This window comes from Jaculus jaculus, chromosome 8 (assembly GCF_020740685.1).
Source record: "Jaculus jaculus isolate mJacJac1 chromosome 8, mJacJac1.mat.Y.cur, whole genome shotgun sequence".
NCBI lineage: Eukaryota > Metazoa > Chordata > Mammalia > Rodentia > Dipodidae > Jaculus > Jaculus jaculus.
Window position 1 is genome coordinate 57,018,398 of NC_059109.1, and position 20,353 is coordinate 57,038,750.

The 20,353-nt window shown below is 44.0% G+C and overlaps 1 protein-coding gene and 1 pseudogene across 3 annotated transcripts in view; one reads left to right on the top strand and one right to left on the bottom strand.

Annotated features, from left to right (window-relative positions):
• Capn3 (calpain 3) overlaps positions 1-19,642 on the bottom strand; it is a 69,591-nt gene extending 49,949 nt beyond the window's left edge. For all 3 annotated transcript variants that reach the window (XM_045156430.1, XM_045156427.1, XM_045156428.1), the window contains exon 1: positions 19,334-19,642. In XM_045156430.1, the coding sequence (XP_045012365.1) occupies positions 19,334-19,642 (309 nt within the window). The remainder of the gene's footprint in view (positions 1-19,333) is intronic.
• On the top strand, positions 223-8,412 carry LOC123462747 (annotated as a pseudogene).
• Positions 19,643-20,353: the final 711 nt, after the last annotated feature.

The following is a 20,353-nucleotide window of genomic DNA, read 5'->3' on the forward strand; positions in this document are numbered from 1 at the left end:
CTAGGGGCAACACATACAAGTCAGAGAGGGAGTCAGGAAGGGGAGAGAGCAAGCCAGAGATGGGCCCAGGACAGACCACAATGGTCTGTAGACCTTTAGGACACCCCTGACAACCTTGCTGGAACTCTTTCTTTAAAAAGAGAAAATATAGTTTCAGAGAGCTTACCCTGCCTCAGCAAAAGGCATTCATGCCTTTGACCCTGGCCATCAATGGGATATAGCATGGGGCCTTCTAAACATGCTGTATACACTAATCCTATACAGGCTGCTGAATGCATAGGAGGAATCGGCTCCAGGCCTTTGTCTGAGGGTAATGAAGCCTTCATTCTCTTGATGTCTCTGCCCCAACCCCCTAAAGACCTTGACTGGCCATTTAGGAGTGGATCTGTGGAAATAACTCAGAAGGCAAGTAACCAGAGCCCAGAACAGAAGTTCCTGCGAGGGAAGACTCCAGGCAATTCAGACATTCTCTGCTATGTGCTCAGCCCTCCTGGGAGGAAGTTTGGAGGAAGGGTAAGGCAGATAATGAGTGCTGGAGTTCTATCGTCAAGAAGGCTTGGTTTTTCAAAATTTCACTGTGTTCCTCCTGTCTGTTCATGATCCACATTGGCTTCATCAGAATCCCAAGGATATCAACTTATAGGGAATGATTTTACTTATTTTATTTATGTGTGTGAGAGAGCAAAAGAAATATGTGTGTGTATGTGTGTGTGTATATATATATATATATATATATATATATATATATATATATATATAGAGAGAGAGAGAGAGAGAGAGAGAGAGAGAGAGAGAGAGAGAGAGAGGGAGAGAGCATGCTGAGGCCTTCAGCAGCTGCAGACAAACTCCAGATGCAAGTGCAGCCTTGTGCATCTGGAGAATCGAACCTGGGTCCTTAGGTTTGCAGGCAAATGCCTTAACCACTAAGCCATCTCTCCAGCCCTGGCATTGGAATTTTTGCTATGACTGGAATGGAGGGATGGCTTAACAGTTAAGGCGCTTGCCCGCAGGAATACCAATTGAACATGTAGGTTTTCAGCCAACAGGGGTAGTGTGTAATCCAGCACTGGGGCTGGACCAAGAGGATCACTGAGAGTTTAAGGCCAGCCTGGGCTACATGATGAGTTCCAGGTCAGCCTGGTGTATAGAGGAAGACTGTCAAAAAAAAAACCAACCAGGGCTGGAGGAATGGCTCTGAGGTTAAGGCACGTGCCTGCAAAGCCTAAGGACCAGAGTTTGATTCCCAAGTTCCCAAGTACCCACGTAAAGCCGGATGCACAAGGCGGCACATGCATCTGTAGTTTGCAGTGGCTAGAGACCCTGGTATACCTGTCCTCTTACTCTCTATCTGCCTCTTTATCTCTCACATACTCTTTGTTAAATAAATAAAACTTTTTTAAAGAAATCAACCATCCAAGCAAACAACAACAAAAAAAATGAAACACAAAAATAGGGGCTGGGAGATGACTCAGCAGTTAAAGGTGCTTGCTTATAAAGCCTACTGGCCTGGGTTCAATTCCCAAGCCACTCATGTAAGGCAGACAGACACAAAAAGTGGTAGAGGTGTCTGGCATTCATTTGAAGCAGCATTGGTGTGACAATATGCATGCAAATCATATACGTATATGTATATATAATATTTTGGTTTTTTCAAGGTAGGGTATCCCTCTACTCCAGGTTGACCTTGAACTCATGGTAATTCTCCTACCTCTATCTCCCAAGTGCTGAGATTAAAGGCGTGCACCACCATGCCCGGCTTTTCATAAATAAAAATTTTAATAATTAATTTTTAAATGCTTTATTTGTTTATTTAGAGGGAAGGGAGAAAAAGAGGCAGATAGAGAATGGGCACACCAGAGCCTCCAGCCACTGCAAACGAACTCCAGACTCATGTGCCACCTTGTGTATCTGGCTTATGTGGGACCTAAGGAATCCAAGCTTGGTCCTTAGGCTTCACAGGCATGCACCTTAACTGCTAAGCCATCTCTCCAGCCCCAGTTGTAAGTTTTGATTAAATAAAAATTTGGTATTTACTTCAGTATGATTAGGTAAATATTCACTTCGTAGCTAGGTGGTATACTGTGTTTACATTTCCTTTCTGTGTAAATGTTTCTTTCTTCAATTATTAATAATTCTTTTATTTTTCTGTGCATCTACCATTGTCTTCACCAGCAATAGTTTTCTTTTCTTTTCTTTTTTTAAATTTTGTTTATTTTTATTTAGTTATTTGAGAGCAACAGACCGAGAAAGAGGCAAAAAGAGAGAGAGAGAGGAAGAATGGGCCTCCAGCCACGGCAAATGAACTCCAGATGTGTGCACCCCCTTGTGCATCTGGCTAATGTGGGTCCTGGGGAATGCAGCCTTGAACTGGGGTCCTTAGGTTTCACAGGTAAGCGCTTAACTGCTAAGCCATCTCTCCAGCCCTGTTTGTTTGTTTTTTGAGGAAGAGTCTCATTCAAGCCCAGGCTGACCTGGAATTCACTATGTAGTCTCAGGGTGGCCTTGAACTCACGGTGATTTTGAGTGCTGGGATTAAAGGCATGTGCCACCATGCCCTGTTTACCAGCAATAGTTTTGTTTGCTTGTTTTTCGGGGTAGGATTTCACTGTAGCTCAGGCTGACTTCGAACTCATGGTGATCCTCCTACGTCTGCTTCTCAGGTGCTGGGCTTAAAGGTGTGTGCCACCACGCCCAGCGTTAGTTTTTTTTTTTGTTTTTGTTTTCCAAGGTAGGGTCTCACTCTAGCCCAAGCTGATCTGGAACTCACTCTGTAGTCCCAGGCTGGCCTTGAACTCATGGTGATTCTCCTACCTCAGCCTCCCAAGTGCTGGGATTAAAAGTGTGCGCCACCACCCCTGGCCATTAGTTGTCAATTTTTTTTTTTTTTTGGTATAAATATGTAAGCTTTCTAGATAATGTAGCAATTCTAGTTCTCCCCTTCCTCATCCTCTCTTTATATTCACATTCTCCCATCTGGACTGGCTGAAGCCAGGCCTGTGCAGTGTCCCAGGATGCACTGTGTCTAAAGGCTCCTGGTATTCCAGCTTCTGGATCTTAACTCTTCCTTAGTTTACTACTTGATTTTGCTGACATACAACTTCCTCAGAATAGCTGCATGCAGAGTAAACTGTGATTTCTTATAGCTTAAATATGGGTCTCCCTCTGGCCCAGGCTGCCCTGGAATTCACTATGTGGTCTCAGGGTGGCCTCAAACTCACAGTGATCTTCCTACTTCTGCCTCCCAAGTGCTGGGATTAAAAGACATGTGCCACCATGCCCCGCTTGTCTTTTGCTTTTGAGACAGGATCTCAGTGTAGCCCAGGCTGCCCTCCAACAGTGATTCTTCTGAGTCAGCTGTCTGAATACTGGGATTTCTTGGTGTGTGCCATACCTAACTAGTATGCACTTTTTTTTATCCTTGCTCACTGAGAATTTGGTGAGATATTTTAGGTTGAAAATCAGTTTCCCTCAGAATTTTTAAGGATATTTTTTATTTTATCATTTATTTGCATGAGTGTGTGTGTGTGTGTGTGGAGGTATCCCAGGGTCTCTTGCCACCACAAACACATGACAGATGCTTGTGCCAATTTTTTTTTTTCTTGGCTTTTCGAAGTAGTGTCTCGCTCTAGCCCAGGCTGACCTGGAATCTCAGGCTGGCCTTGAACTCTCAATGATCCTCCTACCTCTACCTCCCAAATGCTGGGAGTGCACAACCATGTCCAGCTGGTGCCACTTTTTGTGCTGGGTTTTACGTGGGTACTGGGGATTAGAATCCAGTTTGTTAAGACTTTGCAGGCAAGTACTTTAACCACTGAGCCATTTCTCCAGCCCCAACTCTAGTTTATTTATTTATTTGAGAGAGCTAGAGAGGGAAAGAGAGAGAGAGGGAGAGCGAGAGAGAGAGAGAGAGAGCACACCAGGGCCTCCAGCCACTGCAAACAAACTCGAGACAATGTGCCACCTTGTACATCTGGTTTATGTGGATCCTGGGGAATCAAACCGAGGTCCTTTGGCTTTGTAGGCAAATGTCTGAACCAATAATCAATTTCTTCTACCCTCTAACTCTAGTTTTTTTTTTTAAAGTATTTTTATTTATTTATTTATTTGAGAGCGACAGACACAGAGAGAAAGACAGATAGAGGGAGAGAGAGAGAGTGGGCGCGCCAGGGCTTCCAGCCTCTGCAAACGAACTCCAGATGCGTGCGCCCCCTTGTGCATCTGGCTAACGTGGGACCTGGGGAACCGAGCCTCGAACCAGGGTCCTTAGGCTTCACAGGCAAGCGCTTAACCACTAAGCCATCTCTCCAGCCCCCTCTAACTCTAGTTTTTAAAAAATATGTTGTTTATTTTATTTTCAAGGACAGAGAGTGAGAGAGAGCCTCCTGCCACTGCAGACAAACCCCAGATGCTTGCACCACTTTGTGCATCTGACTTTACATGGGTACTGGGGAATCAAACCTGGGTCTTTAGGCTTTGCAGGCAAGTGTCTTAATTGCTGAACCATTTCTCCAGCCCAATTTTGTTTCTTTTAATGTAGCATATGAGGAACTTTGCAGTTATTGTGACACTTTGTACTAAATATTTAGGGGGATACTTAGGACAGAACAGGTAATTAAGGCTCACATTATGATCTGATAATTTGGTAGGTGAATTACGTGCTTTTGAAGTAAGGCTAAATGATTTGGACGTCAGGTCAGAGAAAGTATCTAGGATGGGGCTGGGTGATGGCTCAGTGGTTCGAGGCACTTACTTACAAAGCCTATCAGCCCAAGTTCTACTCCTCAGCGGCCACAAAGGCAGAATGCAAAGTGGTGCATGAACACAAAGCAGTGTAAGCGTGGCATAGGTGTGCCCGCTCGCACACACAGACATAGATAAATAAATAAATAAGGCATCTAGAACACAGATCAGGAGTGAAGTGTAGAACTTGCAAAGAAAAACAGGCAGATGTTAAATATATGCAGCATTGAGTGTGGTGGTGCACGCCTGTAATCCTAACACTTGGGAGGTAGAGGCAGGAGGATTAAGGCCATCTTTGGCTACGTAATGAGGTTAAGACCAGCCTGGGATACATGAGACTCTATTTGGAAAAAAGAAAGACTGGCTGCTTGCTTGCAAAGCCTACTGGCCCACATTCAATTCCCTAGTATCCACGTAAAGCCAGAATCATGAAGTGGCACATATGTCTGGCATTTGTGTGCAGCGGCAAAGAGCTCCAGTGTGCCCATGCTCTCTCAATCTCTCTCTTCCTTTCTCCCTCTCTCTCTCTCTCATAAATAAATAAGTAAATAATTTAATTTTTTAAAAAATTTATTTGCAAGAAGAGAGATAAAAGAAAGACAGTGAGAATAGGTGTGTCAAGGCCTCCAGCTGTTGCAAACAGATTCCAGATGCATATGCCTCTTTGTGTGTGTGGCTTTACGTGGGTACTGGGGAATCAAACTCTGGTCATTAGGCTCTTAGAAAAGTGCCTTTTACTGCTGAGCCATCTCTTCAGCCCAAGAAATAATTAAAAATTTTTTTTGTTTATTTTTATTTATTTATTTGAGAGTGACAGACAGAGAAAGAGGCAGAGAGAGAGAGAGAATGGGCGCGCCAGGGCTTCCAGCCACTGCAGACAATTTCCAGATGCATGCACCCCCTTGTGCACCTGGCTAACGTGGGTCCTGGGGAATCGAGCCTCGAACCAGTGTCCTTAGGCTTCACAGGCAAGTGCTAAACTGCTAAGCCATCTCTCCAGCCCTAAGAAATAAATTTTTTAAAGTCAGAAAAAGTATATGCAGGATAAAGCAAGGTAAGTTCAGGATTTAATTGGAGTGCCAGAAGAAGAGAATAGAAAGTATGGGGAGAAGAATATTCTAAGAGCTTTTTAGAATTGGTTAATCGTTCTAGTAGATTCAGAAACTCCAATGGATCCTAAGTAGGAAAGATATTAAATGTGCTTAGGAAACTAGGCATTGCAGTGCATGTCTTTAATTCCCATACTTTTATGGCAGAGGTAGGAGAATCGCCATGAATTCGAGGCCAACCTGAGACTACCTAGTGAATTCCAGGTCAGCCTGGGCTAGAGCAAGACCCTATCTTGAAAAACAAATAAACAAACAAACAAACAAACAAAAGCCAATATAAGGAGCTGGGGAGATGACTCATTGACTAAAGGTCCACAGGTGCTTGCTATCAAAGCCTGCCAGCTCAGGTTCAATTTCCTAGTACCCACAGAAAGCCAGATGCAGAAAGTGGCACATGCGTATGGTGTTCATTTGCAGCAGTAAGAGGCACATTCATTCTCTCTCTCAAATAAATAAAAATAAAATTTGAAAAACAATACAAATAAGGAGTATATAATTAAGATAAAAACTAAACTCAAAATGTATCAATACCCACAATTTAAATAGACTAAAGTCTTTAAAGGACAAACATTTTCAGATTGAAATTTGTCTTGGGATGGGGTCTCATGTAACCCAGACTGGCCTTGCTCTCCCCTCCAATGCTGGGACTACAGCTATATGCCCCCACACCCAGCTAGAAACTGGATTTTAAAAAGTGCTTTAGGAGCCGGGTGTGGTGGCGCACACCTTTAATCCCAGCACTCTGGAGGCAGAGGTAGGAGCATCATGTGAATTTAAGGCCACCCTGAGACTACATAGTGAATGAATTCCAGGTCAGCCTGCACTAGAGTGAGACCCTACCTCGAAAAACAAAACAAAACCAACAAACAAACGACAAAAAAGCTTTAGGACATAAAATGAAACCCTAGCTCAAAAATTAAGATTAATGGGGGCAGAAGAGATGGCTTAGCAGTTAAGGCACTTGCCTACAAAGACAAGGATCTTGGTTTGATTCCCCAGCACCCAAGTAAGACAGAAGCACAAGGTGGCGCATGTGTCTAGAGTTCATTTGCAGTGGCTGGAGGCCCTGGCACGCTCATTTTCTCTCTGTCTCTGCCTCTTTCTTGCTCTCTCACTCCCTCTCTCAAATATATAAATAAAGTATTTTTTTTAATTAGGGATAAAGGGCTGGAGAGATGGCTTAGTAGTTAAGGTTCTTGCCTATGAAGCCTAAGGACTCAGGTTCACTTCTCCAGGTCCCATGTAAGCCAGATGCACATGGTAGCATATGGATCTGGAGATCCTTTGCAGTGGCTATTGGTCCTGGCATGCCTATTCTCACTCTCTCTCTCTCCCTTTTTCTGTCTCTAATAAATAAAAATAAATCTTAAAAAATTAAGAATAAAGGCCTGGAGAGATGGCTTAGTCCTTAGAAGCCTAAGGACTCATGTTTGACTCTTTAGGTTCCATGTAAGCCAGATGCACAGTGAGGCTAGTGTTCAAGGTCGCACATGCACACTCAGGGTCACTCACGTCTGGAGTCTGATTGCAGTGGCTGGAGGTCCTGATGCGCCAATTCTCTCACGCTCTAACTCTCGAATAAAAAAAGGCAATCTGGGCCGGCCCGGACGGCACATGGGGCGCTGGACCCCGGCTGCGCGGCCACCCTGGCGTCCAGCGAGGACGACGGCCCCGGCGGCGGCGAGGAGAAGGTGGTCCCCAGCCAGCGGACGCGCCTGGGCTGCCTGGCCACCGCCTGGCTCACCATCGCCATGACCGCAGGGTGGTTGGTGCTGGCTGTTGCCATGGTTTGCTTTTATATGGAAAAAGGAACACACAACGGTTTATATAAAAGTATTCAGAAGGGCTGGAGAGATGGCGTAGCGGTTGAGTGCTTGCCTGTGAAGCCTAAGGACCCCGGTTCGAGGCTCGGTTCCCCAGGTCCCACGTTATCCAGATGCACAAGGGGGCGCACGCGTCTGGAGTTCGTTTGCAGAAGCTGGAAGCCCTGGCGCGCCCATTCTCTCTCTCTCCCTCTATCTGTCTTTCTCTCTGTGTCTGTCGCTCTCAAATAAATAAATAAATAAATAAATAAATTTTAAAAAAAAGTATTCAGAAGACACTGAAGTTTTCCCAAACATTTTAGTTCACTGTCTAATTGGAATTGTACCTACTTCTGTGCTTGTGACTGGGGTCCAAGTAAGCTCAAGAATCTTCATGGTGTGGCTCATTACTCACAGTATAAAGGCGATATGATTTTTTTATCATCTTATATCCTGAGTTGCTGGGGAACTTCTTACCATATACGCCGCGTTGCCTTATGTGAAGAAATCTGGAATGTTTTCAGCAAGACTTCCTAACAAATACAATGTCTCGTTTGACTGCTATTATTTTCTCCTTATAACCATGGCCTCATATATACCATTGTTTCCACAACTCTATTTTCATATGTTGCGTCAAAGAAGAAAGGTGCTTTATGGAGAAGTGACTGTGGAGAAGGATGATTAAATGATCAATGCAAACAAGGTGCTTTTTCCAGAATAACCAGGATCACTTGAGTCCAAGTGTTAATAAGAATAAACAACTTCATGACAATGTCATGGACTGAATTGTCTCTTGAAATACAGTGTTTGCCAACGCTTGTCTTCATACTGTTCATGTCTATGTTTTCTAAGAAATATGCAAATATTAGAAACTCTTGGGTAGGTTAGATCATGTAAAGAATAATTGAATATAACCTGGGAAAAAACTTTTTTTTTTTTTTTTTTACTAGTTTTACTGTTTTTTGCAACATATGCTCAAGGCTTCTACAATCGATATTTAGAAATTAGTTTAATAACATTATGGAACTTGACAGTGACATTCATATTTATAAATGAAAGCAAATATGGAATTATAACAACTTCTTGAAAAATGTATTTTAAAAAGGCAATCTGTTGAACTTGCCTCAAAAAAATGCTTTAGGGGCTGGAGAGATTGCTTAGTGGTTAAGGTACTTGCCTGCAAAGCCTAAGGACTCAGGTTTGACTCCCCAGAACCCACACAAGCCAGATGCATGTGGTGGTGCATATGTCTGGAGTTTGTTTGCAGAGGCTGGAAGCCCTGGTGCACTCATTTACTTTCTTTCTCTTTCCTCTCTCTGTCTCAATAAGTAAGTAAAATTAAGATAAAATATTTCTAAAATGCTTTATTTCAGTGCCAGGGATGGGATACCTTTTAATGAGTTGTTGGCCAGGGAGGTCCCTGGTGCCCCCAAAACATTATAGACTATTGCCAAGGCTCTTGGTTTCTCACCAGAAACAGATGGTAAGACTCTATTGCTGAAGACTCCACATGCCTGGGCTGCAAGGTCACCAAGAAATCAAACTGGGGCTGAACTGAAAACCTCCTCCTGTAGACCAGCCGACAGAAAGCTGGAAAAAGCTGCACAGCATGCAGCCCTATGGGAGACAGAAGTCATCAGTGGTGAAAACAGTGGACCCTGCAAGCCTCAACTTTGGCCAGCCAGGTTAAATGACCAAATGAGTGCAATAGGGGCATGTCTGTTATGGGGGGAACCAACTGCTCTCTCATTGGACTGGAGGTCCACTCTATGGGAGAGAATACATGACTGATACTGAAAACCTAATTAAAAGCCTATGGTGGGAGAGGTCATGAGCCTTAGGAGTGTAATGCCTGCTCCTGTCTGGCTAAATGCATATTTTATGCTCACCAAACTGCCTGATAAGCACTTTACTTAACGTTTATAACCGTATGTTAATGCTACTCTCACTTTTGGTTACAGAAGCTTCTCTTTTCAGATGGCAGTGACCTTGGGGTGACTCAAAAGGCACCATAGTGCTGAGAAGAAGTGACAGGAGTGTTCAGCACCGAAACATCTTGATCACACCTTCCAAGGCTCAGGGTCCATTGCGAAAGAGGTAGCAGAAAGAATGTAAGAGCCAAAGGAAGGGCAGGACTGCTTACACTGCAACTGTCCAGATAGAAATTGGCCTCCATATCCTTGACCTCTCAGTGTTTCACATGACTACCTTCACAAGATTCTTATAACAGAAGGAAAAGATGATGACATCAAAATAAAAGAGAGATTAATGGAGAGAGGGAGGTATGGTGCAGGGTGAATTTATGAAGGGGAAAGTGGGAGACTGGGGGGAATTATCATAGTTTATTATAAGAATGGAATCTGTCGAAAAGAAAGGGTTGGAGAGATGGCTTAGTGGTTATAGTGCTTGCCTGCAAAATCAGAGGACCCAGGTTCAATTCCCTAGGACCCACATAAGCCAGATGTACAAGGTGGCACATATGTCTGGAGTTTGTTTGCAGTGGCTGGATGCCCTGGCGTACCCATTCTCTCTTTCTTTCTCTCTCCCTCTGTCAAATAAAAATTTTAAAAAAGTTTAAAAAATGCTTTAGCCAAGAGTGGCAGTGCACACCTTTAATCTCAGCACTCAAGAGGCAGAGGTAGGAGAATCTCTGTGAGTTCAAGGCCACCCTAAGATTACATAGTGAATTCCAGGTCAGCCTGGGCTGATGGCTTAGTAGTTAAGGGGCTCGCCTATGAAGCATAAGGACGCAGGCTTGATTCCCTAGTACCCACGTAAAGACAGATGCACAAGGTGGTGCATGTGTCTGTAGTTTGTTTGCAGTGGCTAGAGGCCCTGGTATGTCCATGTTCTTTCTTTCTCTCTATCTGCCTCTCTTTCTCTCTCAAAATAAGTGAGTAAATAAAATATTTAAAAAACTTTCTTAGAAAGTCACTACAAATTCCTAGAAAAATAAAAATGAGTACTGATTTATGAAGAAGAACAATTTCACATGATCCTACGAACACTCAAGAGGTCTCATCGGTTTAAAAAAAAGTTCCTGGAGGCTGGTATGGTGGTTCACATCTTTAGTCTCAGCACTCCAGAGGCAGAGATAGGATGATCGTTGTGAGTTTGAAGCCAGCCTGGGACTACAGTATGAGTTCTAAGTCAGCTTGGGCTAGAATAAGACCCTATCTCAAAAAAAAAAAAAAACCATTTTTATAGAAAAAGTAATTCTTTAAAGAAATCACTGAGGCATGGTAGTTCATACCTTTAATCCCAGCATTTGGGAGGCTAAGGTAGAAGGAGTGCAGTGAGCTCAGGTCAGCTTGGGCTAGAGTAAGACCCTGTCTCAAGATAACAATAAAAACAAAAGGAAAGGAAAAAAATCCCGAGAACAGTCTATCAAATATTTAAGAAATATTTAACTTTCTTTGGCTTTTCTTTTTCTTCTTTCTATCTTCCTTCCTTCCTTTCTCTCTCTCTCTTTTTTTTTTTTTTTTCTTGAAGGAGGGTTTCACTCTAGCCCAGGCTGACCTGAAATTCACTATGTTGTCTCAGGGTGGCCTCGAACTCACAGAGATCCTCCTACCTCTGCCTCCTGAGTGTTGTGATTAAAGCTGTGTACCAGAAACATTCACCTTCAATCTTACGTAATCTCAGAGAATAGAAGCAGGAATGGAATCCCCCAGCATTTCATGAAGCTAGTATATGGTTTTTTTTGTTTTTTTTTTTGTTTTGCTGTTGTTGGTTGTTTTTTTTTTTAATTTTTTTTTTGATTTATTTATTTGAGAGCGACAGACACAGAGAGAAAGACAAATAGAGGGAGAGAGAGAGAGAATGGGCGCGCCAGGGCTTCCAGCCTCTGCAAACAAACTCCAGACGCGTGCGCCCCCTTGTGCATCTGGCTAACGTGGGACCTGGGGAACCGAGCCTCGAACCGCGGTCCTTAGGCTTCACAGGCAAGCGCTTAACCGCTAAGCCATCTCTCCAGCCCGGTTTTTTTTTTTTTTAATGTGAGAGTGAGAGAGACAGAGACACAGTGGGACAGTGTGTGTGAGAGAGAATGGGCATGCCAGGGCCTCCAGCCACTGCAACCAAATTCCAGATGCTTGTGCCTCTTTGTGAATCTGGCTTATGTGGGTACTAGGGAATGGAACCTGGGATCTTAGGCTTTGCAGGCAAGTGCCTTAACCACTGAGCCATCTCTCCAGCCCTAGTATAACTTTTTGTTTGTTTGTTTGTTTTGGTTTTTGGTTTTTGGTTTTTTCATGGTAGGGTCTTGCTGTAGCCCAGGCTGACCTGGAATTCACTATGTTGTCTCAGGGTGGCCTCAAACTCATGGCGATCCTCCTACCTCTGAGTGCTGGGATCAAAGGCATGTGCCACCACACCCAGCCCTAGTATACTTTGATACTAAAATTGAATTTCACAGAGAGAATAAACTTATCTCATTAATGAGTGTAAATGCAAAAACTTAAAAGATTAGCAAATCAAGTCTTAATGATGTGTTTAAAAAAAAGGGAGGGTACTTAATAGGTTGATATTGTATATATGTAAGTACAATGATTGAGATGGGGAGGTAATATGATGGAGAATGGATTTTCAAAGGGGAAAGTGTGGGGGTGGGGAGGGAGGGAATTACCATGGGATTTTTTTTATAATCATGGAAAATGCTAATAAAAATTAAAAAAAAAAAAAAGGATAACAGCTGGGCGTGTTGATGCATGCCTTTAATCCCAACACTCTGGAGGCAGAGGTAGGAGGATCACCATGAGTTCAAGGCCACCCTGAGACCACGTAGTGAATTAATGCCAGGTCAGCCTGAGCTAGAGTAAGACCCTGCCTCGAAAAACCAAAAAAAAAAAAAGAAAAGAAACAAACAAACAAAGAAAAGAAAAGAAAAAAAAGGCTAACAACTAAAATTAAAATGTGAGCAAAAGATATTAGCAGATCTGTCATGGGCAACAAACTAACAAATGGTGCTGGCGGGTTGGAGAGATGGCTTAGTGGTCAAAGGCACACAGACTTGTCCAGAGCAAGTCAGACAAGGCCTCTAAGCTTTGATCTTCTCTTCCGCAAAGGAGCTAAGGACAGTCAGCACACAGCTGTTCTGAGGCCGCATGCATGAGGCCTGAGGTGCTCATAGTAAACAGTTACACCAGCGCGGAGCAGGGACATTGCAAAGTGACCACAGGCCCAGGCCTCAAAGCCAAGCAAACCAATGTCATCTCTGTCCACCACCTAACCATGTGACCTCAGGCAATTCTAGCTAGCTGTCTTAACTGCTGGATACTATGCCCCAATTCTTTTCTATGGCTAGTGCAGTGATCTAAGCTCTCTTTCCACTGTTTGAAAGAGGGTGACAGACACTTGATCACAAGCAGACTGCTCGCCAAGCCAGCCTTGTTGAGAAGATCATGCCTCTGGGAAATTAAGCATTATAGCTTCTCCTGGGCCCCTGGGGGTGGAGGTGGGGTTCTCTGCTACACAGACCTTGTCCTTTTTGGACGCCTCCAAATCTGCTCACATTGGCATGGAATAACTGTTCTTTTTTTTTTTTTTGAGGACAGTCCAATATACTGGCCTTTCACGCGTGTACATACACATACATGTGTGCGCGCACCCGTGAGAGCGAGCGAGAGAATTGGTGTGCCAGTGCCTCTAGTCACTGCAATTGAACTCCAGACACGTGTGTCACCTTGTGCACAAGTGCAACCTTACATGCTTGCATCACCTTGTGCATCTGGCTTACATGGGATCTGGAGAGTTGAACATGGGTCCTTAGGCTTTGCAGCCAAGTGCCTTAACCACCAAGCCATCTCTCCAGCCAGAATAACTGTTCTTTTTTAAATTTGAGAGCGACAGACACAGAGAGAAAGAGGCAGAGAGAGAGAGAGAGAAAGAGAATGGGTGCACCAGGGCTTCCAGCCACTGCAAATGAACTCCAGATGCGTGCGCCCCCTTGTGCATCTGGCTAATGTGGGTCCTGGGGAATCGAGCCTCGAACTGGGGTACTTAGGCTTCACAGGCAAGCGCTTAACTGCTAAGCCATCTCTTCAGCCCTAACTGTTCTTTTTGTTCCAGCCTAGGATTCCTTCTTTTCAGAATTGATTCATGCAGATCAGGGACCTCTGGCTGGGAAGACACACAGGATGCAGGGTCCACTGCAGAAGTAATGAAGCCACGGATGAGCTTGAGAGAACCACAGGCCTCTGGCATTAGCAGGAAACCTCTTCCTTAATTGTGCTGATGTGGTAACCAAATGTTGGACATCAGGTGAGAGCCACTGTGTGAGATAATGAACTTTCCCAACTCTGAACAAGACCACAAATTATCACAAGAGCACCTCAAGCATTGATCTAGGAGTTACAAATGAATGTTGAGTTGGTGAATAACAAATATGGAATCTGCAAAGAATGAAGATTGGCTTTGCGTGCAGGTCATGGCACTAATGTCCTCCATGCTACAAAAACTCTGGGGTAAAGTTAGAAGATATTTGTGACCACTAGATCGAAAGCCACCAAAGGAGAATGACATAATTCAAGACCCTGGAATATTACTGCATCAAGAAAATCAGCTGGGCTGGAGAAATGGCTTAGTGGTTAAGACGCTTGCCTGTGAAGCCTAAGGAGCCAGGTTCGATTCTCCAGGTCCCACATAAGCCAGATGCACGTGGTAGCACAAGCATCTGGAATTTGTTTGCAGTGGCTAGAGGCCCTGGCATGCTCATTCTCACTCTTCTCTCTCTCTCTCCCTCTTGCTCTCTGTCTCCAATAAATAAATAAATAAAAATTAAAACAAAAAAGAAAGAAAATCAGCTGACCATTCCCTGTCTCTTGGATCAGAGACAGTGCTGCATTTGCAACCAGCATTCTGGAGAGAAATAAAGATGGATGTTCTAACTGTATGCATTAGAGTGGTAGGTTCCTGAAGGAGACAGGGTCCTTCCTCTTCAGACCTTCGCATCAGGAAGGAAGCTATTAACTTGGAAGAGCAGTTCTTGAACATTTTGTTCCTATATTCTAACTATAGGGAGTATTTCATTGCAGTTTTCATAGTGCATCCCTGGCCTCCTGGAGCATGCTGCTAAACCTTCTGATGGTGGTTACTTAAACTTGAAGGCTTAAACAGAATGCCTCACGTGGGCTGCTTCCTTGGAGATGTAAACACGTCTGAATCCCCTATTCAGCCTCTGAGTAGGCAGAGCCTCCTTAGTAGCCCCAGCCTCAGAGTTTAGTAAGCTCTGTGCACTTTCCTTCTTTTCCTTCTCTTTCTTCCACACTCCTGTACTTTCATCTTTTCTTTCTTTCTTTCTTATTTTATTTATTTATTTTTTTTAGTTCCAGGTAGGGTCTTGCTCTAGCCCAGGCTGACCTGGAATTCACTAAGTACTCTCAGGGTGGCCTTGAACTCACGAGTGCTGGCATTAAAGGTGTGTGCCACCACGCCCGCTCCACACGCCTGTACTTTCTATATCTGCTTCTTCCTGGCAAGTTGTCTCAGTTCTGCTTGTGTAAATCAAGATGCCCATCAAGTCTTTGCCCTTTACTAAAAGGTTACTTGCCTCAGGAGTTTCATAAGTTCAACAGAGAGTTGTAGACTAAGAAGGCTAGCAGTCCGGGAGAAGAGAGAGAGAGAGAGACAGAGAGAGAGAGAGAGAGAGAGAGAGAGAGAGAGAGAGAGAAGGAGAGAAAGAAAGAAAGAAAAGAAGGAAGAAAGAAAGAGAGCTTATTTGCCTCGGGTGTCTCCTAATTCATCTCCACATCTGGAGCTTTTCTTTTTGCAGTAAATAAAGAACAACAGTTTTTTTTTCCCCTTTAGAAAACAATCAAGTTCATTCCCCAGAGAAAATGTTTTTGTGTTTGTTTTTTCCAAGGTAGGGTCTCACTCTAGCCCAGGTTGACCTGGAACTCACTCTGTAGTCCCAGGATTGCCTTTAACACACATTGATCCTCCTGCCTCTGCTTCCCCAGTCCCAGGATTAAAGGCATGCACCACCACACCTGGCTCATTCTTTTTCTTTTTTTTTTTTCCTTTTAAATTTTCACTTATTTATTTGAGAGAGAGAGGGAGGGAGGGAGAGAAGAGAGAGAGAGAGAGAGAGAGGAAGAGAATGGGCATGCTGAGGCCTCAGTCACTGCAAATGAATTCCAGATACATGTGCCACCTATGCATCTGGCTTACGTGGGTACTGGGGAATTGAACCTGGATCCTTAGGTTTTGCAGAGAAGCACCTCAACTGCCATCTGTCCAGCCTCTGGCTCATTTTTTAATTTTTATTTTTTTTAATTTTTATTAGCATTTTCCATGATTATAAAAAAAATCCCATGGTAATTCCCTCCCTCCCCCCCCCAACTTTCCCCTTTGAAATTCCATTCTCCATCATATTACCTCCCCATCTCAATCATTGTACTTACATATATACAATATCAACCTATTAAGTATCCTCCTCCCTTCCTTTCTCTTCCCTTGATGTCTCCTTTTTAACTTACTGGCCTCTGCTACTAAGTATTTTCCTTCTCATGCAGAAGCCCAATTATCTGTAGCTAGGATCCACATATGAGAGAGAACATGTAAGTTAAATTAAATAAATATTAAAAGAAAGAAAAAGACGAAAGAACCTATACTCAGATGGTGATGGGTCATCAGACTGGCAGACAAGATGCCATGGAAAAGACTTTTTTTAAAAAAAAATTAGTTATGGACATACTCACTGTGTAAACAGCACATGTTGGTACCATCTTTACCCTCATCCCTGTTCCCCCCTCCTGTTTGTTGAAGCTGGTTATTCTCATGGGGATTGTGGGTCATGCATTGTTTGGGTAGCCATCAGTTATGGGGAAGAGGCAATGTCTCTATGTGTAATGTCACAATTTTTGGCTCTAAAAATCTTTCCAACCCCTCTTCTGCGAAATTCCTTGAGCATGTTGGGCGAAAAGACCATTTTTTTTTTTCTTTTTTGGTTTTTCGAGGTAGGGTCTCACTGTAGCCCAGGCTGACCTGGAATTCACTATGGAGTCTCAGGGCGGCCTTGAACTCACAGTGATCCTCCTACCTCTGCCTCCTGAGTGCTGGGATTAAAGGCATGCACCACCACGCCTGGCAAAAGACTTTTTTTAAAAAAATTATTTTTAGTTTTTTATTTATTTAAGGAAAACAGAGAGAAAGAAGCAGATAGAGAGATAGATAGTCAGAGAGAGAAAATGGACACACCAGGGCCTCCAGTCACTGCAAACAAACTCCAGATACATATGCCACCTTGCATATCTGGCTTACATGGGTCCTGGGGAATCAAACCTGGGTCCTTTGAGTTTTTAGGCAAGCGACTTAACCACTAAGCCATTTCTCCAGCTCTGAAAGAGTCTTTCCATCAGGGACCTTTAGGCCGATTCCCTGTAAAGGAACTCTAACTGCCATGCCCTACAATCCTAGTTAGCTTGAAAGAGTGAGAGTTGTCTAGAGGTCTCCTTATTTCCTTAACAGCAGTTAGGGTATCCTTTTTTAATTTATTTTATTTGAGAGAAAGATGCAGGCAGAGAGAGAGAGAATGAGTACACCAGGGCCTCTAGCCACTGCAAACGAACTCCAGATGCATGCACTACCTTGTACATCTGGCTTACATGGGTCCTGGGGAATAGAACCAAGGTCCTTTGATTTTGCAGGCAAGCACCTTAACCGCTAAGCCATCTCTCCAGCCCTAGGGTTATTCTTTTTTCTTTTGTTTTTTAATTTTTATTTATTTATTTATTTGAGAGCGACAGACACAGAGAGAAAGATAGATAGAGGGAGAGAGAAAGAATGGGTGCACCAGGGCTTCCAGCCTCTGCAAACGAACTCCAGACACGTGCGCCCCCTTGTGCATCTGGCTAACGTGGGACCTGGGGAACCGAGCCTCAAACCAGGGTCCTTAGGCTTCACAGGCAAGTGGTTAACCGCTAAGCCATCTCTCCAGCCCCTAGGGTTATTCTTAGGAGGGAAGAATGATAGAGATTAGGAGCTAGGGAACCCTTTTTAAACAAACAAACAAACAAACAAACAAACATTATTTATTTGCAAGGGGAGAGAGGGAGAATGAATAAGCACACCAGGGCCTCTTGTCTGCAAATGAACCCCAAAGGCATATGCCACCTTGTGAATCTAGCTTTATGTGGGTTCTGGGGATTCAAACTCAGGCTGTCAGGCTTTGTAAGTAAGTGCCTTAATCGCTGAGCTATCTCTCCAGCCCCCAAATATTTCTTTCTTAATTTTCTCCCTCCCCCTTGTTTTCTTTGCAGTGCTGGCATTGAATGCAGAGCTTCACACATGCCAAGCAAGAGCTCTACCAGTGAACTATAGCCCCCAGTCTCACCCTAGTCCGAACTGACCTGGAATTCACTATGTGGTCTCATGGGGATCCTCCTACCTCTGCTTCCGAGTGCTGGGGTTAAAGGCGTGTGCTACCACACCTGGTTCCTGTCTCTCTCTCTCTCTTTATTGAGTAAAACATTTCATCAAGAACAAGAGTCATAATGGAAGAATGATCTGAAAGAGAGGCAGGGAAACAATTTTCCTTCTCCAGATGAAACTGAGAGGCTGGAAGTGTCCCCTAGGAGAATAGAGCTTCCATCAAGGCTGTCATGTGCTCCCTGGATCTATTTCACTCTGTGCTTGGATGATCTCATTTATATAGTCAGATACACAGTCTAAAATGATTGCTAGGATTCTTCTAATCTCATCATTTTATAGTTGACAAAGTAGCGTTTGCCTGTCATTCTCCTTTTCCCTGGACTTCTGTGTTTCAGAACTCCCGTCAGTCACTGGAGGACTGAAGAATAAACCCCGTTACAACTTTAGCCTGAGAAATTAAAGAAATCTCACAGGATATTTAAGCATATAGGGTAGATCTGGACAGCCCAGAATTTGTTTTGAGAAAGGAATAGTATCATTATTTATTTATTTTTATGAGAGAGAGAGAGAGAGAGAGAGAGAGAGAGAGAGAGAGAGAGAGAGAAGGAGAGAAAGGGGCACACCAGGGTCTCCTGCCACAGCAAAGAACTCCAGAAGCACATGTCCTTTTTGTGCATCTGACTTTACATGGGTACTGGGGAATTGAACCCAGGCTGGCAGGCTTTGTAAGTGCCTTTAACCATTGAGACATCTCCCTAGCCCCAGAAATATTTAATTTTATGGGATGAATTAGAGATTCAATCACTTTCATAATTTTTTTTTTAATTTTTTTTGTTCATTTTTTATTTATTTATTGGAGAGCGACAGACATAGAAAGAAAGACAGATGGAGAGAGAGAGAGAGAATGGGCACGCCAGGGCTTCCAGCCACTGCAAACGAACTCCAGACGCGTGCGCCCCCTTGTGCATCTGGCTAACGTGGGACCTGGGGAACTGAGCCTCGAACCGGGGTCCTTAGGCTTCACAGGCAAGCGCTTAACCACTAAGCCATCTCTCCAGCCCATAATTTTTTTTTTTTAAACAAGACTAGAGTAAGGCCAAGAGAGCCAGAGAATGAGAACCAGCCTTGCCTGCCTCTCAGTTTGATGGACTAGCTAAGAGTGGACCCTCTCTTTTCTTCACACTTGCAGATCAAGCCCAGCAGGGCCGCTGCCAGGATCCTTGCTCTAGCGCCCACTGCACAGCTGGGCTGTGGGAAGTTGCTGAGAGGGAGGACTTCTCTGAGGCCAAAACCCAAGCAGAAGCTACTCACCGGAGGTCTTTTCCAGATGAACTGGATGGGGAACTTCTGGCTATAAAAGAGAGAGGTCTCATCCGGTGGGAATTCAGGATCCAGATAAAGAACTTTCTTTTCTAAACATTTCTTGTGAAGCTGCTCATACGTCTTCTCCTTCACTCCAATAATGGGAAAATTGCGGCTGATGATGGCTGAATAGATGCCACCTGGGTGTCCACCCCCGGTCTCGGTGGTCTTGCCTTGGGCTGGGTGGGGAACTGGCCCTGGGGACCTAGGCTCAGCCCCCGTGCGTGGGGCCACAGTTGCGCTAATGACAGTCGGCATGGCAGGCAACTTTGGAAAGAGATCTTTAGAGAAAACAAGACACAGCAACCTTCAAAGAAAGGAAGCAACTGCAAAGGGAGAGTTGGAGTGATTTCTGTCATCTGAGAGAAAAATGTCCACATTCAATTCAAAGTTTACAGCCCATCACAAAGTCATCCAGCTTTGTTTAGTTTAAAAACAAAATGGAGTTGCAATCCAGAAGCCATAGGTTTTTCCAAAGGAAGGAGTACTTGAAGATCTTTTAGCAATTTTTACCTGGGGGCTCCTATGGGCAGCATGCAGGCCAGAGGGAGAGAAAGAGAATGACGGCTGTGTTTTGCTGGCCTGAAGAAGCTTGAGCCAGGAAAACTAAAAATAGATGTGAAGAGAGATCGTGAGTATGAGAGCAAGAGAAAGGCTAGTGAATGGTTACACTGAGTGGTAAAGAGAAGGCGAGTCGGGCATGGTGGCGCACACCTTTATCCCAGCTCTCGGGAGGCAGAAGTAGGAGGATCGCCATGAGTTTGAGGCCAGCCTGGAACAACAGAGTGAGTTCCAGGCCAGCCCAGACTAAAAAAAAAAATAGTTTCCCATTAATGTGGTGGCCAGTCCATCAGTAGTTTGCCTATTCAATAACACGTTCTTTGCCTATTTTCAGCATTCACCTGGCTCAGATGCTTTTCGTTTCTGGACAACAAAATGGCAACATAGAAATCACTCTAATTGGGTCCT